Source organism: Delphinapterus leucas, chromosome 7, assembly GCF_059928025.1.
Source record: "Delphinapterus leucas isolate spDelLeu-1000000601 "Yukka" chromosome 7, BTC_Dleu_Yukka2, whole genome shotgun sequence".
NCBI classification, from domain to species: domain Eukaryota; kingdom Metazoa; phylum Chordata; class Mammalia; order Artiodactyla; family Monodontidae; genus Delphinapterus; species Delphinapterus leucas.
The window spans coordinates 51,618,396-51,635,398 of NC_143135.1; the positions used below are offsets into that span (position 1 = coordinate 51,618,396).

The 17,003-nt window shown below is 38.1% G+C and overlaps 2 protein-coding genes across 5 annotated transcripts in view; one reads left to right on the forward strand and one right to left on the reverse strand.

The window, feature by feature from the left end:
* The window catches only part of C2CD3 (C2 domain containing 3 centriole elongation regulator), a 127,785-nt gene extending 116,430 nt beyond the window's left edge, over nucleotides 1-11,355 (reverse strand). For 2 of the 4 annotated variants that reach the window (XR_016393839.1, XM_022593785.3), the window contains exons 1-3: nucleotides 11,106-11,354; nucleotides 8,220-8,489; nucleotides 5,698-5,855 (exon numbers count right to left, since the gene is read on the reverse strand). Coding sequence is in view for 3 of the 4 variants with exons in the window: in XM_022593785.3 (XP_022449493.2) it covers nucleotides 5,698-5,855; nucleotides 8,220-8,489; nucleotides 11,106-11,160 (483 nt within the window). In the remaining variant the exon portion in view is untranslated. Of the gene's footprint in view, nucleotides 1-5,697; nucleotides 5,856-8,219; nucleotides 8,490-11,105 lie in introns of all 4 variants that reach the window. The other 2 variants (XM_022593782.3, XM_022593780.3) reach the window with 1 other exon arrangement.
* A 271-nt stretch (nucleotides 11,356-11,626) lies between these two features.
* PPME1 (protein phosphatase methylesterase 1) overlaps nucleotides 11,627-17,003 on the forward strand; it is a 76,288-nt gene continuing 70,911 nt past the window's right edge. The window contains exon 1 of the mRNA XM_022593795.3: nucleotides 11,627-11,878. Coding sequence (XP_022449503.1) covers nucleotides 11,778-11,878 — 101 coding nt within the window. The 5' untranslated portion in view covers nucleotides 11,627-11,777. The remainder of the gene's footprint in view (nucleotides 11,879-17,003) is intronic.

A 17,003-nucleotide genomic window follows, 5' to 3' on the forward strand; every position in this document is an offset into this window, starting at 1 on the left:
TCCTCTGTGAAAACTTCTTCGTGTCCAGGCAGAGCTGTTATGGCCACTCGATTTTTCATGTTTCTACTTACTTTGTATCTATCCATTAATATAACCACTATTTATTGAACACTTCACAATAGGCCAGAAAGTGTGCTATGTTCCTCACACAGAGAAGCTGATGTGATGATATAACTGTCAGGAAAGTATATTATCCTAATTTGAAGATTAAAAAAAAAAGCAGAGGCTTAAAGGAGGTATTTGTACTTCCAGTTTATTTGTTATCCTGATCAGATTATGAATTCCTTGAAGGTATGAACTGTCTTATTCATTTTTCTGTAGACTAATCAGTGTAAGTATACGCTTAGTGTACAAGTATGCATAATAATAACTAATGGTCTGAAAAATAAAAGAATGACATAGCACCTGTTGCATTCTTATTGCTAGCTATTTGAGAAAAATAAGGCCCTAGTTCTATGCTGGGGATGAGGCAGGGTGAAGAGGGAGGAACATTAAGATGAAAAGTAATTACTTGAAGTTTCCTTTATTGTCCAACTCCTCTGAATTCAGGCACTCTACTAAAATGCTTTCCAGGTCTCTGAAAAGCCCAATGGAGAAAAGCCTAATGTAGGAATAAAAAATAAAACAAAGCCTAAAGCAAAACTTTAGAGAAGAAATTGAAGAATGTACTCCAAAAGAAAAGAAGAGCAGTGTGGAAAGTTCAGTTACAATGACACAGACAGCAGAAGGAATTGTTCAAGTAGCCAAAGAGAGTCACATAATGATGAATGGCCTAAGACAAAAATGAAAGATTGCAGTTAAATATTTTAAGAAGTCTCTGGGAAGGTCAATGGAATAATTTATGTGGAGAAACTGCCAAGGCATAGACTCAATAAACACACTTGAGTCTTGATGAGGAGAATTTTGTTCATGAACTAGGTAGCATAAAGTCCTTTAAATCTATTCATCATTAAGATTTTCTACAAAGACAAATGACCAGAATGCAGTGGGATAAATACTTTGTGCAGCCACTGCTATAAGAGGATCACATAAAATCCTGGCTGCCCAAATATAAGTGTCAGAAAATCATCCCTTGCCATTCATCACTTGCCAAAAGACTGCCACTTTATTCTAGAAACAAAGGAGACACTGAGAATAAAGGCTGCGTCCCTGGCCTTAACAATAACCTGCTGGCTGGCCAGAGTTTTGCTTTATCCCTAAGCAAATCTGAACTAGTCTCAAAACAACTCAAAGGCCTTTACTACCAGTGAGAAAGAAAAAGAAAGTCCAGTTACCCGCCACACCCACCTTACAATCAAAATATAGGTGCTGGCCTAACTCCTGTGTTCAATTAACAAATATTTGTTGATACTAGTTCAGTGCCAGGCTCTGTGCTACCTGCCTGGGGCAAAGAGATGAATAAAACATGGAACCTGACCCAAAGGATCAGAGTATCTTTTAGGGGAATTTAAAAAGAAGCAATTTTAATATAAAATGGGGAGTTCTGGGATTATCTACTGCATTTATAACATCTGATATTGGAGAGAACATATTAGTATGTCTATTTTTCAGACTTATGCTAGTCAATATAGCATTTTAAAAGATTTCAAAATTATTTAACAGTGATTAAGAAAACAGATTTTATGTAAAAATTTGAATTTCTGGCTTCTCTTGAAAAATCAGAAGATCCAGCAATGCTGGGTTTCCATCCCATTGTGGCAAAAATTAGCTGGAGTAGACTAGTGGCTTTAGTCAGGGTATGTGCTCCAGTTTGCAAAGTCCCCAGCCATGTCCCAACAAGACGTAGAGGGACAACTTCTGTTTATCATCACATTTGATCTGCTACATTAAAAAAAAAAATTATTTAACACAGTAAAATAGACATTTTTGTAAATATACACTTCTATGAATTGTAATCTATGTTTAGATCCATGTAACCACCACCATAATTAAGATATGGAACACTTCCATCACCCCCCAAAAACTCCCTTTGTAGTCATGCCCTCTTCTCACCTCTAACCTCTAGCAACAGTTGAATTTGATAAAATTCAATACTCATTTATGATCAAATCTCTCAGAAAACTTGAACTTTCTCAATGATAAAGGGCATCTATGAAAAACCTGCATCTAATACCATATTTAATAGTGAAAAGACCAAATGCTTTCCTCCCAAGAAAAAGAACAAGGCAAGGATATCTGCCTGGTTTCATCCAAGGCAAATGGATGAAAATTGTGAAAATTGTGTAACAGAACACAACTCTGCAAAAGGGAATTATTGATACACAAAGTAATATGGATGAATCTCTAAACCTGGCTTCTTTCCGTTATTCTATTAATATTTCTTTTTTTTCCTATTAACATTTCTTAACCTAGTTGACGAGCCAATGGGTGTTCACTGTATGGTTATTTTTATATCTTATACATCTAAGATATTCTTTTGCATATCTATCTCTATTTAATAAAAACAAAAAAATTAAATGAAATAAAACATGTAGTGCCTAACATGTGGTAGGCATGCATATAAGTGTTGCTAATGGGAATTCCCTGGCGGTCGAGTGGTTAGGACTCTGTGCTCTCACTGCCAAGGGCCTGGGGTTCAACCCCTGGTCGGGGAACTAAGATCCCACAAGCAATGTGGTGTGGCCAAAAAAATAAATGTTCCTAAAAAAGTTATCAGCATGAATTCCTTCAATGTTATCCATCTCAAAATGTTTCTCCTCTTTCCCTCCTTGTTATAATTCCTCCATTCCAAAGTTTACCACTATCAGTTGTGTTCTTAATAGAAATTCATTCCCATCTAATTCTCTCCAAGACCTTACTTGCTCAATTATCCTCTTTTATTTTCAATATCTTTCTTCACTTGCTTTTCTCTTGGCCTACAAAACAAATCAGGTCTCCTATACTCTAAAAACGGCTCAGCAAACTCATTCTGTAAAGGGGCAGAGGGTAAATAATTTAGGCTTTATTGCACATTCTTCTTTTTTAAAATGACCCTTTAAACATATAAAAACCATTTTTAGTTAGAAGGCCAGATTTAGTCCACTGGGCAAAGTTAGCCAACTCCTCTTCTAAAGTAGCAACAAACTTCTCAATTCTGCTGCCCACTATCAATACTTTCCTCTCCAATTCAAGTAAATTTGGCATGTCCCTGTCATGTGCCTAAGTGCCATGTTAAGTGCTTCCATATATTTTTCATATCATTTAACCCCTACAACAATGCCGTACGGTAAAAGTTATTGTCTTCATTTTATAAAATAGGATACTGAAGCTCAGAGAGTACAAATGAACACCAGAAATGTTTTCATAACCAGTTTTTCCATGTCCAAGTCTTGTGCTATTTCTATTAGGTCACACTACATCTCCCTTTCTTTGCTGCCATTTATGTGGGAAACAGAGAGAAATCTCTAACTGTTATTTCTACTTCTTCACTGTAATTACTACTTATTTACTTATTCCATAATCTTTCAAAATCTTACCTCTGTCTCCAAGGCTCTATTAAAACAATTCTCTAAAGAACCCAATGACATTTAAATAAAAAACATACAAGTATTATTTTATCAACTGACATTTAAGTAAGGGAGGAAAAAAGATGCACCACCTTAGAAAACAGTCCACTAGTTCCTCAAGGTTAAACATACTTACCGTATGACCACAATTCTACGCCTACAAAAAACTTGTATGCAAATGTTCATAGCAGCATTATTCATAAAAGTCAGAAAGTGGAAACAATCCAAATGTCCATCAACTAAAGAATGGATAAACAACATGTGCTATAATATATCCATACAATGGAATATTATTTAGCTATAATAAGGAATAAAGTACTGGTTCATGCTACATGGATGAACTTTGAAAACATTATGCCAAGTGAAAGAAGCCAGATACAAAAGGTCACATATTATATTACATCATTTATTTGAAATGTCCAGAATAGGCAATATATAGAGACAGAAGGTAGATTAGTGGTTGCCAGGGGTTGGGGAAAGGTAAAAAGTGGAATGACTACTAATGGGTATAGTGTTTCTTCTTGGGGTGATAAAATGCTCTGGAATTAGATAATCGTGATGGTTGTACAATCTTGTGAATACACTAAAAACTACTGAACTGTATACTTTAAAAGGGTGAATTTTATGGCATATGAATTATATCTCATTTTTTTATATGGGAAAAAACCTACCTAGAATTCTACACTCCAACTGTTTCTATTTTCCCTTGTTTTTTCTTCCCCAGTCATTAATCATATGCATATATGTGGGTATAATTTTAATTCTCTTTTGTCATCAATCCAAAATAATTTTCCATGTTGCTACACAATCATAACTATATAATTTTATCTTTTATGGAAACAAAATATTCCACTAATAGGTGATTTAAATATCATTGAATAAACTGTTTTCATTTTTTCAGTATTAAAAGTGCATTTCCATAACCAGTCCAAAGCATATAACTTTCCTCTCTTTTTATGGTATTTCCTTAATATAAGACCCCAGGGGTAGAATTATTGAGGTAAATGATATATGATAATTATTATGGCTCTGAAACATAATGCCAAACTGTTTTTGCAGGAGGAGTAAACCAGTCCCATTTTACCATGAAGTTACCACCATAAGGTGTCACTATCTTTCAATATATTATAAATAAAAACATGATGAATAGAATATAGAAAATGTTCAGTTCTTTTACTTAGTTAAATCTATTTCTGAACTTTATTCTCTTCCTTTGACAATTATGTGCTTGTGGTTTTATAATAGGTTCTTACATCTGGTAATGTTATATGTTCTTTCCTCATCTTTTTTGAACTGTTTTCTTAAATACCTGCTTAAATTTCTATACATATTTTAGAATACATTTGACAAGGTATAAATTTCTCAAGGATTTGAATATTCAGAATTCTCTAGGAAGAACTCCCAGAGTCTCCCTCAGAAAGAGACCCTTCTATGTTCTTTCCCACCATCCTGTACATATCTATAGTATATGTGTATCAATATCCCACTGCGTTCTACTTGTTACTCTCTTCTATTTCCTCCCACCTGACTTTGGAAAACTAACTGAAAGGCCCATCTCTTATCTTTGTATCTTAAGTTAGTGGCACATAACAGCATATCAAAAAAATGTAGGCTGAATCAATGAGTGAACAATCAACAACCGGTTATGCACTTCTAATACTGAAAAAATGAAAACAGTTTATTCAACAATATTAAAATCGTAGTTTGTTGACTCATTTAAGATACCACTTAAGTGAGTCAAACAAGCCATTACTGCTTGGCACTATGTTAGGAGCTGTGGGAAAGACAAAGAAAGTAGAAAACACTGTCCTCTCTCCCAGGGAATCTAGAAACTAAAAGGAAGGGAAATTAAAGGGAAACTACAAATACAAAATTTTGGAGACTATGTAGGATTATAACTGAACAATGATTATGTAATTCATGTTATTCTAAATTTAATAAAGAGTAAATTTATTAATAAATAAAGAGAAGAATGAGTGCAGTAGGAGCTGCGAAGGTCTCTTGGAACTTGAGATGGGCAGCAAAGAACTAAGAGGATATGGATAAGTGGGAAATAAGTACATGACAGTCTGGGTAAAAACATGAACAAAAGCATGAAGTGGGAATTTGCATGGTATGTGGGGGTCACGTACCTACCCATTCTACAAACAGACTCAACTATTTGTGCCCCCAAAGTTTTATTCTATGTAGCAGAGAATTATACTATTTTTACCTGGAGTTCTCCAAGTTTCTTAGATGTTGGTGAAACAATGGTAAAAAATCCACTGATGTGATGGGTTGGAGAAAGCTGGGCTAGTCCACTGATCTGAACTCTACCAACCGGAAGATGTTCAAGTTTGGTGATTACTTCCAGCACCAGCACAGCCATATCTAATCAGAAACAATTACAACATAGGCAGACATTTTTCATGTACGTTTTTTTGGAAGTGGGAAGAGGAATATACATTACAAAATTTTTTTACTTAAAAAAGTTATTTTATTTTCAAATAAACGATACACTTACCATATCATTCAGGGGGTGGGGAAGAGTGAACTCAAGATAAAAAGAACAACAAAGTTTTAGAGAAGAGCAATGACAAATACCTCGAATGGAGAAAAAAATTACATAAAAATATTTAGAATATCAAGTATTTGATAAGGAAAATACCTTTGAGAGAGTATATATATATTTTTAACATATTTGGCAAGGACTCAGACTTTAGTTTTGAAATAAAAAAGCAACAATAAAAAAATTCTCAGTTTTTAAATTCTCACCATTTCTAGTTTTGAACTGCACAAAGGGCTTCTCTTGTATAGATGCATGGGTTGGTTCCTGCCTCTCAGGAGTATTTTACTGCTTATTTCTCAATAATATCTGGAACACTGAAAGGCTGAGAGCACTTAGAACTAAAGGGAATGGAAATAAACTCCTTAACTGTATTCGTCAATTGGTTGCTTAGACTTAACACCTTCATGGTCCTAATTTACAGCAGGAGAAATAAAATGCATGCATATGCAATCTGAGATTATTTCAGGACAGTGTAACTTCTGAACATTTTCTTACCAAAGTTGAGAAAGTGGTTCATTTTCACCCTTTGTTCAATGCTGTAGTGAAAAGAGCATTGGATTTACAATTAGAAGATTTGTGATTGTGTTGTGGCTCCAACATTCACAAGCTACTTCTGTGTAAGCCACAGCTGTCTATAAAATAGGCATCATAATACCTATATCATGGCTGTGTGAGGAATGGGAGTATTGCAAGTAAAACACATAGCACAGTATCCTCTTATATGGCAGCTGCTTAATGCTTGTTATATGACTTTAGGCAACTTACTTAACATATCACCGTCCCTGCTTACCTAATCATGCAAGTTCTCTGAAAATTCTATGAGCTAATAGGTATAAAAGTACTTTGCAGACTATAAAATAACGTGCATATATAGAATAAGGGAAATGTACCAACATTTGTTGGTTATTTACTAACAGCCAGGCTCACCCATGTCTCATTTCTTTTCTTTTCTTTCTTTTTTTTGGGGGGGCGGTACGCGGGCCTCTCAGTGTTGTGGTCTCTCCCGTTGCGGAGCACAGGCTCCGGACACGCAGGCTCAGCGGCCATGGCTCACGGGCCTAGCCACTCCGTGGCATGTGGGATCTTCCCGGACCGGGGCATGAACCCGTGTCCCCTGCATCAGCAGGCGGACTCTCAACCACTGTGCCACCAGGGAAGCCCTCATTTATTTTCTTAATGAAATATCTATGTGTATCTTTTAAAAGTTCTTATCACTTTCTACCTACTATTGTAACTAAACTTCTTTGTGCATTTAGTTAGAATTAGACACCATTCTGATTAAATTTTTTGATTCATTTTTGTAATCTCCACAGTGTCTAGCACAACGTCTAGCACAAGCTAAGTGTTCAATACATATTTTTTGAATAACTGAATTTTTTTTCTTTATATTTTGATGTCTTCAAAATTTTCTTCTTGAAGGAATGCAAACTTAAGGACAAGTTAATCTTTAATTCACCTCTGGCTCTCTGGTATTCTTAGCCCAATAATATTTACATGATAAATGCTTAATTTTTACTGACTTGAAATGAATTGATTTGATAAGTCTACCATCCAAAATGTGTTTATATGAAAACTTGACCTGAATAGAGAAATAACACAGTACATTTAGAATGCTTCCCTTTAACAGAAATGAAGAAATTTTAGCTCCTGGTTCCAGTAGAGGGATCCTCCCTTCTCTGAAAACCTGTACTATTAACTCACTAAATCACTCATTGGCATTTAGCATGTATTATCTTGTATTATATAAATTTTGTATCTATACCATCTTTCCTTGAGCATAATGTAAGTCCCAGAGTAGAGACTACAGTTATTCCTTAAAGAAGCATGGTGTGGTGACAAGTGCATGAGTTTTGGTGTCAGAGAGAAGTGGGTTCAAATCCTAGTTTGGCCATTTGTCAACTATGTAACCTTATAGAGGATTCATTTTATTTCTCTGAACCTCAGTTTCATTGTCTATAAAACAGAGAAAATATCTATCTTGCAAGGTTATTAAGGATTAGAAATAATATGTATCAACTGGTAGCACATAGTATACTCTCAATAATGGTGGCTATTATAAAACCTCTTTGACGCCTCAATAATTAACAATGCCATAGATACTAAGTACACGATAATACCTGTTGTTAACAACATAATCACATGCTTCTTATTAGGCCTACAGGTGAAATGATAAGACAAAAACATACCTGTTAGATAAGAGGTAAACTGCTTTGGACCACAGCGAATAGCATAACGTGTAGTTGTTCTCACAGCTTTTGGTTCCGTCTGCAATGCATCCCTGGGACAAAAGACTGTTCCTTCTGATGTTTCTCCCCACCATCTCACTCGAACAAGTACACAAGCAGGAGGCTTTGTAATCTTCCATATGACTTTATTAACAGTAAGTTTCAGAAAGCAGCATAGCTGGCCTTCAACCAGGGGTGGTAGGCTTGTAGATGGAGAAATGTCACTTAAACCTGTGGAGGAATCCAAGAATACTAAGTCAAAATTTAGTCTAAATACAGAAAACACATAATCTGCTTTTTGAATGAAAACACACAAACATTTTCATCTCTACAGAGAGAAGGCTTATTCTATTTATTCTATTTTTTTGCAGTATGCGGGCCTCTCACTGTTGTGGCCTCTCCCGTTGCAGAGCACAGGCTCCGGACATGCAGGCTCAGTAGTTGTGGCACACGGGCTTAGTTGCTCCATGGCATGTGGGATCTTCCCAGACCGGGGCACGAACCCGCGTCCCCTGCATCGGCAGGCAGACCCTCAACCACTGCGCCACCAGGGAAGCCCTCTATTTATTCTAATACATGAGAAGTAACTAGCAAACCAGACCATAGAATAACCTATCTGGTCACTTAAGCCACCCTGACAACTAGTTAGTATTCAGGATTTGATTCAGGTTATTTTAAGTAAAGAACATACCAACTTAAGACATGCTAATACAAACTCCTCTTTAACTGAAAGATATTAAATGAAAAATACAAATACAATGATAACAGTATACAGGTTTAAAAAAATCTATGAAGTAGTTGAAATTTTTCTTCCAAGTACCGTTGTTCTGATTATTTCAATGTCCACAGTTTTTAAGATATGTTATCTTTACCTAATTCTCTTACTTTAAAACCATCACTAAACATAAAACAGCAACAACTGTCAATCAGTTCTCAAATGAAGTCTACACTTTACAACTCAGCACTTCAAGAAAGACCACCTTAAACTATCTTTTCTTCCTGCCGATATCACACAATGAGGACAGAAACTATCATCTTCAGATTATGCCATTATCTTTTAACACAGTGCTGGGTTCATAATATTTTTGGCTTTTAGACAGATAATAAAATGTAAATGAGGCAATTCATCATGGCTTTCTATAAAGCTTTCCTTTAATGACCCTGATTGTCTTCTATTCACGGTATCTTCTAACCATGACTTAGAGGAGATTTAAGAAGCCATTCCAATATTACACACACCTTTCTATTCCTCTCACTTTTTCCTGGGGAGTGGTCATGCCTCACAAGAAAAAAATATACTGGAGTCTATCAGATCAGGAATTTATATAACTAATTCTTTGGATTTCTAAAGTGAACAGCCTCTCTGCTTTCTTTAGTGAAGAAAAGACCCACCATAATCTTTATGGATAACTAGTTTCAATATAAAAATTATACACAGGTGTGTACATGAGTATTACTGTATATGCATGTGGTATAATGAGGACATTCTTACGTTATTTCTATTTTGATTTTCCTCCTATAAACCAAATATGCTTGACTGGTTTGACATAGGCAGAACCAGCACTGAACACTTCCACACTTCTGTTTCATATCCTCCCTTCATTCCTGGAAGGAAAGGCATTGCCTCAAAACTGCCTTAGTTATCTTTAAACAGTTTGGATAAGGTTTATTCCCAGACTGCAACTTTAGTCCTCAATCCAATGGCCTAATGCACTATCACTATTCCTAATACCTCTTTGCCTATACTATAAAATGCAGTCACCCAGTTTTTTTGTTTTGTTTTGAGGCAGCCCTGTAGAGATTCCATTTCATTTCATGATCTGCCCTGGGTTCCCAGGGTGACTGTTCTTGCTGCAGCTCACATTTCCCTGGTCTCTTCATAAGCTTGCTTCTTTTTGAGCAGACTAACCTGATGAGGTCCTCTTGCTACACACTCTTCCATCATCTCAAATCCTTCACAGTAACCCCCCCCCTACTTCAACCCTACCACACTGTCACTCCCCAGTCTTTCTTCCTCTCTCCTCCACAACTATCTTTTCCCTACTCCCACCTGTAGCCCTTCATGATTTATGACTGTCTCACGCTTCAGTCATTCAATTAACATTTACTAAATCCTGCTTCGTGTTAGTCCTTGGGGATTCAGTAATGTGTAAAACGTGATCCTTGCCTATTAGGATTATTGGCATACTCTCCAACTTATTTTTCTTCCAGTTCTATGTGAACCTGCAAAGCTATACCTCTCCCCTCCCGTCCCCACACATTTAACTTTTATCAAAAACACCCCTAAGTCATAGGGATTTAAAGTACAGCACAGTGACTATAGTTAATGATAGTGTACTGTATATTTGAAAGTTGCTGAAAAGTAGATCTTAAAAGTTCTTTTCACAAGAATAAAAAAATGTTTGTAACTATGTATGGTGATGGATGCTAATTTTACGTGGTAATCATTTCGAAATATATACACACATTATGTTGTACACCTGAAACTAACATAATGTTATATGTCAATTATACCTCAATTTTTAAAAAGTAAAAACAAAACAAAACATTCCTACAAGTTTTTTGTTCCCTTCCTCTGTAAGGGTCCCCTTTTAGCCTTCACTTCGTCCCATTTATTCACCCGCTTTGCCCCCTACTCCAGCCCCTATATCCTTTCCATTCGCGGGAGGGCCAATTGCCCTTTTAACCTTCTGATTCCCTGGTTATTCTCCCTCCTCAATCCCTTTTTTTTTTTTTTTTTTTTTCTTTTAACAGGCTGCTGTGGGAGGTCTCCCTAGAATGCTTCGCGGCCTACTCCCCCAACTCCGCCCAACTACGCTTTCCTCAACCTTTGGTCGCTCATATTACCTCTCTTCTTGCGGCTACCGCCGCCCCCAGGCCCCGGGGCTTTCCGTTGTTTCATGACGAGCCCCAGCTCTTCTTCACCAACTCAACTCCGGCCCCAGCACCTAAGCCGTACCCTCCAGCCATCCCCTCCCACGGCGCTGGCGTTCCCCGGCAACCGGCGCCGCTGGGCAGCTTGGGAGGCAGGAAGAAAGCGGCTCTTCCTTTAACAGCCTCTAGGAAGCCATGAGAAAGGAAGGCGCCAAGACTCCTTCCCGCCAATAGACTACAACACCCAGGTTGCTTTGCTACACTACCTCTGCGGGGTTGGACGCTGTCGCCTCCAGCTGCGCAAGCGCAAAGCGATAAGCCCTTTAAGGACTCCATTGCCCAGGGTGCATTGCCTTCAGTAACGCTTCTCTTTCCGGCGAGGGTCGTCTAGTTCTCCGCTTGGGGTCTGGGGGATCAGAGACTCCGTTACCCAGCTCCCTTTGTGGAGGCTGGTGCGCACTTCCGGTGGAAGCGCTGGGGCGAGGGGGTGGAGTTTACGGAGCCGGTGGGCGGTGCTGCTGGTAGCTGGGTGATATCCAAAGGCGACGGGGCGTCGCTAGGGGAGCGAGCTGTGTGACCGGTTGGGCCGCACTTAGCGTGGGACGAAGCTTCGGCTACTGTTCGACTGCCTGCGGCCTCCCCTTCATGTCGGCCCTCGAGAAGAGCATGCACCTCGGCCGCCTGCCCCCTCGCCCTCCTCTACCCGGCAGTGGGAGCAGTCAGAGCGGAGCCAAGATGCGAATGGGGTACGTAACCCGTACCCCTTCTCCCTAGAGGCCAGGCCCCGGCCATTGGAGAATGGTGTCTCTGGGCGTTTAGAACGGCACGTCAATGGAGCCTAAGGATAGGAGAGAATGTTGGCGGCGGCCTGGAGACGTTTAGATGAAGTAGAAGGCAGATCTGGGGACTAGGGGAGGCGCCAAGTCAATGGAAATTGGAGGATAAATAGTATTGGAGGGAGAAGGGAATGAGGCAAAGATTGAGGAAGCTGAGAGGATACTTTAAGACATGTAGGAGGCACCTCCAGAAGAAGGGGTGGAGGAGGTTTGAGAAAAGGGAGAAGAGCGGTGACAAAGGTGGAGGGGAAATCTGCCAGGGATGGTTGAGGGAAATGGGAAACGATGGAAAGAAAAGTTGAGGGGAATTAGGAGAAGAACTTGGAAAAGATTTGGGAGGAGAAAATCTTTATCTAGTTTCTCAGAGAACTAGATAATAGAAAACAGCTGGGGGAAACAGAGAACACCTGAGGCAGGGTTGGAGCGGAAAAGACAACCAGGGCGCAGAAGGTTCTAGAGAGAGTTCCTAGGGGTGTAAGAGGCAGATTCTGGGAGTGAGGGAGTGACTTAGAGATTAAGTCTCTTAAGGGGTACTGAGAAAGTGTGGAGAACAGGCCTAAGGAAAGATGGAGAACACAGCCAAGAAGACAGTTAGGGGTGATAGGAATGTGCTGAGAAGTGAGGCTAGGTAATAAGGGGAGGAGTGCGGAGGGAGAGGGCTGAGGGGCTTAGAGAGTAACCATAGGCTCCGGAGATTGAGAAATGACTAGGAATAGGGTCTAGTGAATGGCGTGCTGCAGAGGTAAGGTCTGGGAAGCTTAAAGACGAAGATTTGGGAAATTGATTTTTGCTGGGCAAATAGGTCTGGCAGAAGCTATGTACTGATCTGATAAGATTCAATTAATGAAACTGAGAGGAGCCACTTAAAATGTTTTGAGGGAAACCATCGTTTACTGGAATGGGAGGAGCTGTGTTGGCTTTTGGAATTTAGGTTGCTGAATGGCTTGGGCCAGGTTGGGGGATACTAAGGTGTAGGAGAGAGAGTGTAATGAGCTGAACCTGGGAGAAGTAGAAGGCAGAGGTAATTGAACAGGCAGTTGGTTTTGAGGGGTATTTGTAGTATCAGATAGGATTCTGGAGACTAGTGACTGAAAAGAGAAAAGGGGTAGGAAAAGTACTTACGTATGTGGTAGTCAGGAGTGTGTGTTTGGGATTCTAGAGATGGGTTGGTAGACATTCTTGGAATAAGGACTAGAGAAGAAAAACCTTAGGCTCTGAAGATTAATATGTACAAAAACTGATCGAAAAGGAGATTTAGATGGGAGATACAATACTGTGAAAGCATGTCCTAGGAATGAAGAGAAAGGAGAATCCTGTAAATTAAAACAGTGGAGTAGAGAGGTGGTGAGAATGGTTGGAAAAACTGGGGAGGGAAACTAAGAATTGAAGTGGAAACCTGACTATGAGACACAGTAGAAAACTGAGAAAACCTTGACAAGTGAAGATAGGTCGATGGATGCACAATATAAAGAGGTGGTAGAAGCCTACATGGAGGGTAAAATGAAGATCGTTTTGGCTTTGGAAGACAAAGGTAGGACTGTAACATGATTAAGGAGGATCTGGAAGCTGATCCATAGGAGATTATTTGGGAAAATTAACCTGGACTATAAAATTAATGTAACGTTTATTGTTGATATGTATCTTAGTTGCTACCTTTCTTAAACTAAACTTTGATCTTTCAGTATTCCAGCACTCTTCTCTAAAATATATATAAAATACTAGCTTTTTAATAACCATATATCCTTCAGATAAGTTAGAGCTTAGCTTCTCACTTTATCAAAAGTTCTCTGAAGATGAAGAACTGAAGAAAAATACTAAGAAAAAGTAAAATCAACTGATTAGATTATTAGTAACTTAACCTCTTTAAATAGATGCTTTGGTCCTCCTAATTTAGGTTAACTACTTATCCTGGAAGATAAAGTTCTTTAGAAAAATGCTTCTTTATAGTACTGTGAAGAGAGGCGCATATATTGGTGAATCTTATGTGGTCCTCAAGTAGCTTATTTTCCTGTATTTTTATTTCCTACTTCCTTATCGGAACATAGGCATGCCTCATGTAAGCCTAATATTAATAATAATGTAGACTGTCTCCTCTTCTAGAATCATAAAGCTGGAAGAGAGTCTCTGAGACCTATTGTGTTTTTTGGATTCATAGTTGTTATCATTGGCAATACTTAATTTGAGTTGTGTGTCTTATTCCTTTGCAAATACTCTAGGATTCAGTCTTCCTTTTTCCTCAGTCAGTCCTGGTTTATGAAGTCTCACGTCTACCAATTTCAAATCATCCTTCTTTATTTCTAACTTCTTCTCACTTGCTTTTTTTTTTATTCTTTCCATCTTTTCCACTCCCCAGTCCATCTCTTACTCTCAGGTTGGACCTGTTCCTTATATGACTTACTCTTTCACCTATTTTTCATATTCTCTTGCCTTCAGTTTCAGTAAACCTTATTTAGATATGTTTGCATATTCAGGGTGGTTTTGAGTTTTTGGTTTTTCCTGAGTTTCCATAGTTTTGTTTTTCCAAATGGATTTAGTAATTCCAGAGTATTGCTGGATAAAGCAATAATAACAATTACTTTTTTTTTTTTTAAGTGAGTACTATGTGCCAGGCATTGTGATAGTAGCTTTATGTATGTTATTTCTCAGGTAGGGCCTGAAATCCTGGTTTTATTGTTCCTTGATAGATGCCAGTAGATGATACCCAAAACAGTGGTTTTGAACTTTTTAATTAAAGATTTTGGAGCTCTGATTTTAGAGCCCTACTTGCAACTGGTATTAGTCTGTTAGGGTTGCCATAACAAAAATACCATATTTTTTTTCTTAAGAGTTCTAGAGGCTGACCAAGATCAAGGCACCAGCAGATTCCGTGTCTGGTGAGGACCACTTCTTAGTTCATAGATGGCAGTCTTCTCACTGTGTCCTTACATGTGGGAAGGAAGAAGAGAGCTCTGTGGGGTCTCTTTTATAAGGCTACTAATCATATTTATGAAGGCTACACCTTCATGACCTTATCACCTCCCAAAGGCTCCACCTTCAAATACTGTAGAGGTTATTGGAGATTAGGATTTAAAGTGAATTTTGGGGGGCACAGAATTTCAGTCTATAACACCTGGTATGCTTGAGGGTGTTTTTATTTTATTTATATATTTTTTAATTTAATTTAATTTATTTTTTTATACAACAGGTTCTTATTAGTCATCAATTTTATAAACATCAGTGTATACATGTCAATCCTAATCGCCCAATTCATCATACCACTATCCCCACCCGCCTCTGGCTTTCCCTCCTTGATTTCCATACGTTTGTTCTCTACATCTGTGTCTCAACTTCTGCCCTGCAAACCGGTTCGTCTGTACCATTTTTCTAGGTTCCACATAAATGCGTTAATATACGATATTTGTTTTTCTCTTTCTGACTTACTTCACTCTGTATGACAGTCTCTAGATCCATCCACATCTCAGCAAATGGCCCAATTTCGTTCCTTTTTATGGCTGAGTAATATTCCATTGTATATATGTACCACATCTTCTTTATCCATTCGTCTGCTGATGGGCATTTAGGTTGCTTCCATGACCTGGCTATGGTAAATAGTGCTGCAGTGAACATTGGGGTGCATGTGTCTTTTTGAATTATGGTTTTCTCTGGGTATATGCCCAGTAGTGGGATTGCTGGATCATATGGTAATTCTACTTTTAGCTTTTTAAGGAACCTCCATACTGTTCTCCATAGTGGCTGTATCAATTTACATTCCCACCAACAGTGCAAGAGGGTTCCCTTTTCTCCACACCCTCTCCAGCATTTGTTGTTTGTAGATTTTCTGATGATGCCCATTCTAACTGGTGTGAGGTGATACCTCGTTGTAGTTTTGATTTGCATTTCTCTAATAATTAGTTGTTGAGCAGCTTTTCATGTGCTTCTTGGCCATCTGTATGTCTTCTTTGGAGAAATGTCTATTTAGGTCTTCTGCCCGGTTTTGGATTGGGTTGTTTGTTTCTTTAATATTGAGCTGCATGAGCTGTTTATATATTTTGGAGATTAATCCTTTGTCCATTGACTCGTTTGCAAATATTTTCTCCCATTCTGTGGGTTGTCTTTTCGTCTTGTTTATGGTTTCCTTTGCTATGCAAAAGCTTTGAAGTTTGATTAGGTCCCATTTGTATATTTTTGTTGAGGGTGTTTTTAAAATCACTACTTTAGTACATTACATTACCATTTGAGAGACTATAAGTTATTTAAATCATTTGACCATTTTTCAACATGTTTTTGGTTCATGAATAGTACTCTGTTTCTATAATTATCTCTTACATTTTTATAGTGCTTTAACTGACATATATTAGTGCTTTTTTGTATTATTCCATGAGGTAAGTTAGGGCAAGGGTTAATATTTTCTTTTAATGAGGAAACTCAAATGTTCATTGACTTGCGTAGGATCACAGAATCATGAAGTGGCAGAAACAGGACTTCAGAAACCCAGACTTTAGATTTGTAGTCCGTTGTTCTTGGTGCAAAGAGACTGGTGTTTGAAGTGATAATGATCTGAGTTTGAAGGTTAGCTTGAGTATTTATTTTAGTTAAGTCATTTAACCTCTCATAGTCTGTTTCTTATCTCTAAAACTGGGATACTTCTGCTTACCTTAGAGGGCTGTGAGAATGAGATAATATGTGAAAAGCAGTTATGCCTCCTGACACATAAGCTCTTAAGGAATGATAACTAGTAAATTATTATATGTTGAGAACAATGAGAAAGGCTCATTCTTTATGAAGTAGAAGCACTCCTTTCAGTATCTTATAATGTCAACTCTTTCCCCTCAAGCTGTGTATTTATTCATATCTGATCAGATAGTTTTTCATTCAACTTCTTAAGTTTATTACGGATATCAGGCCTCTTAGGAAGGCTTTAAGGGGCTGTTCACACAGATGGAGAAATAAAGGGCAAAGTGGAGTGATTTGCTCAAGGTCACATATTAAGTTACTAAAAGAATGAAATCTTCGTGTATCTGTTTACGTTGATTATCAATTTCAAAAAAATTAAGTT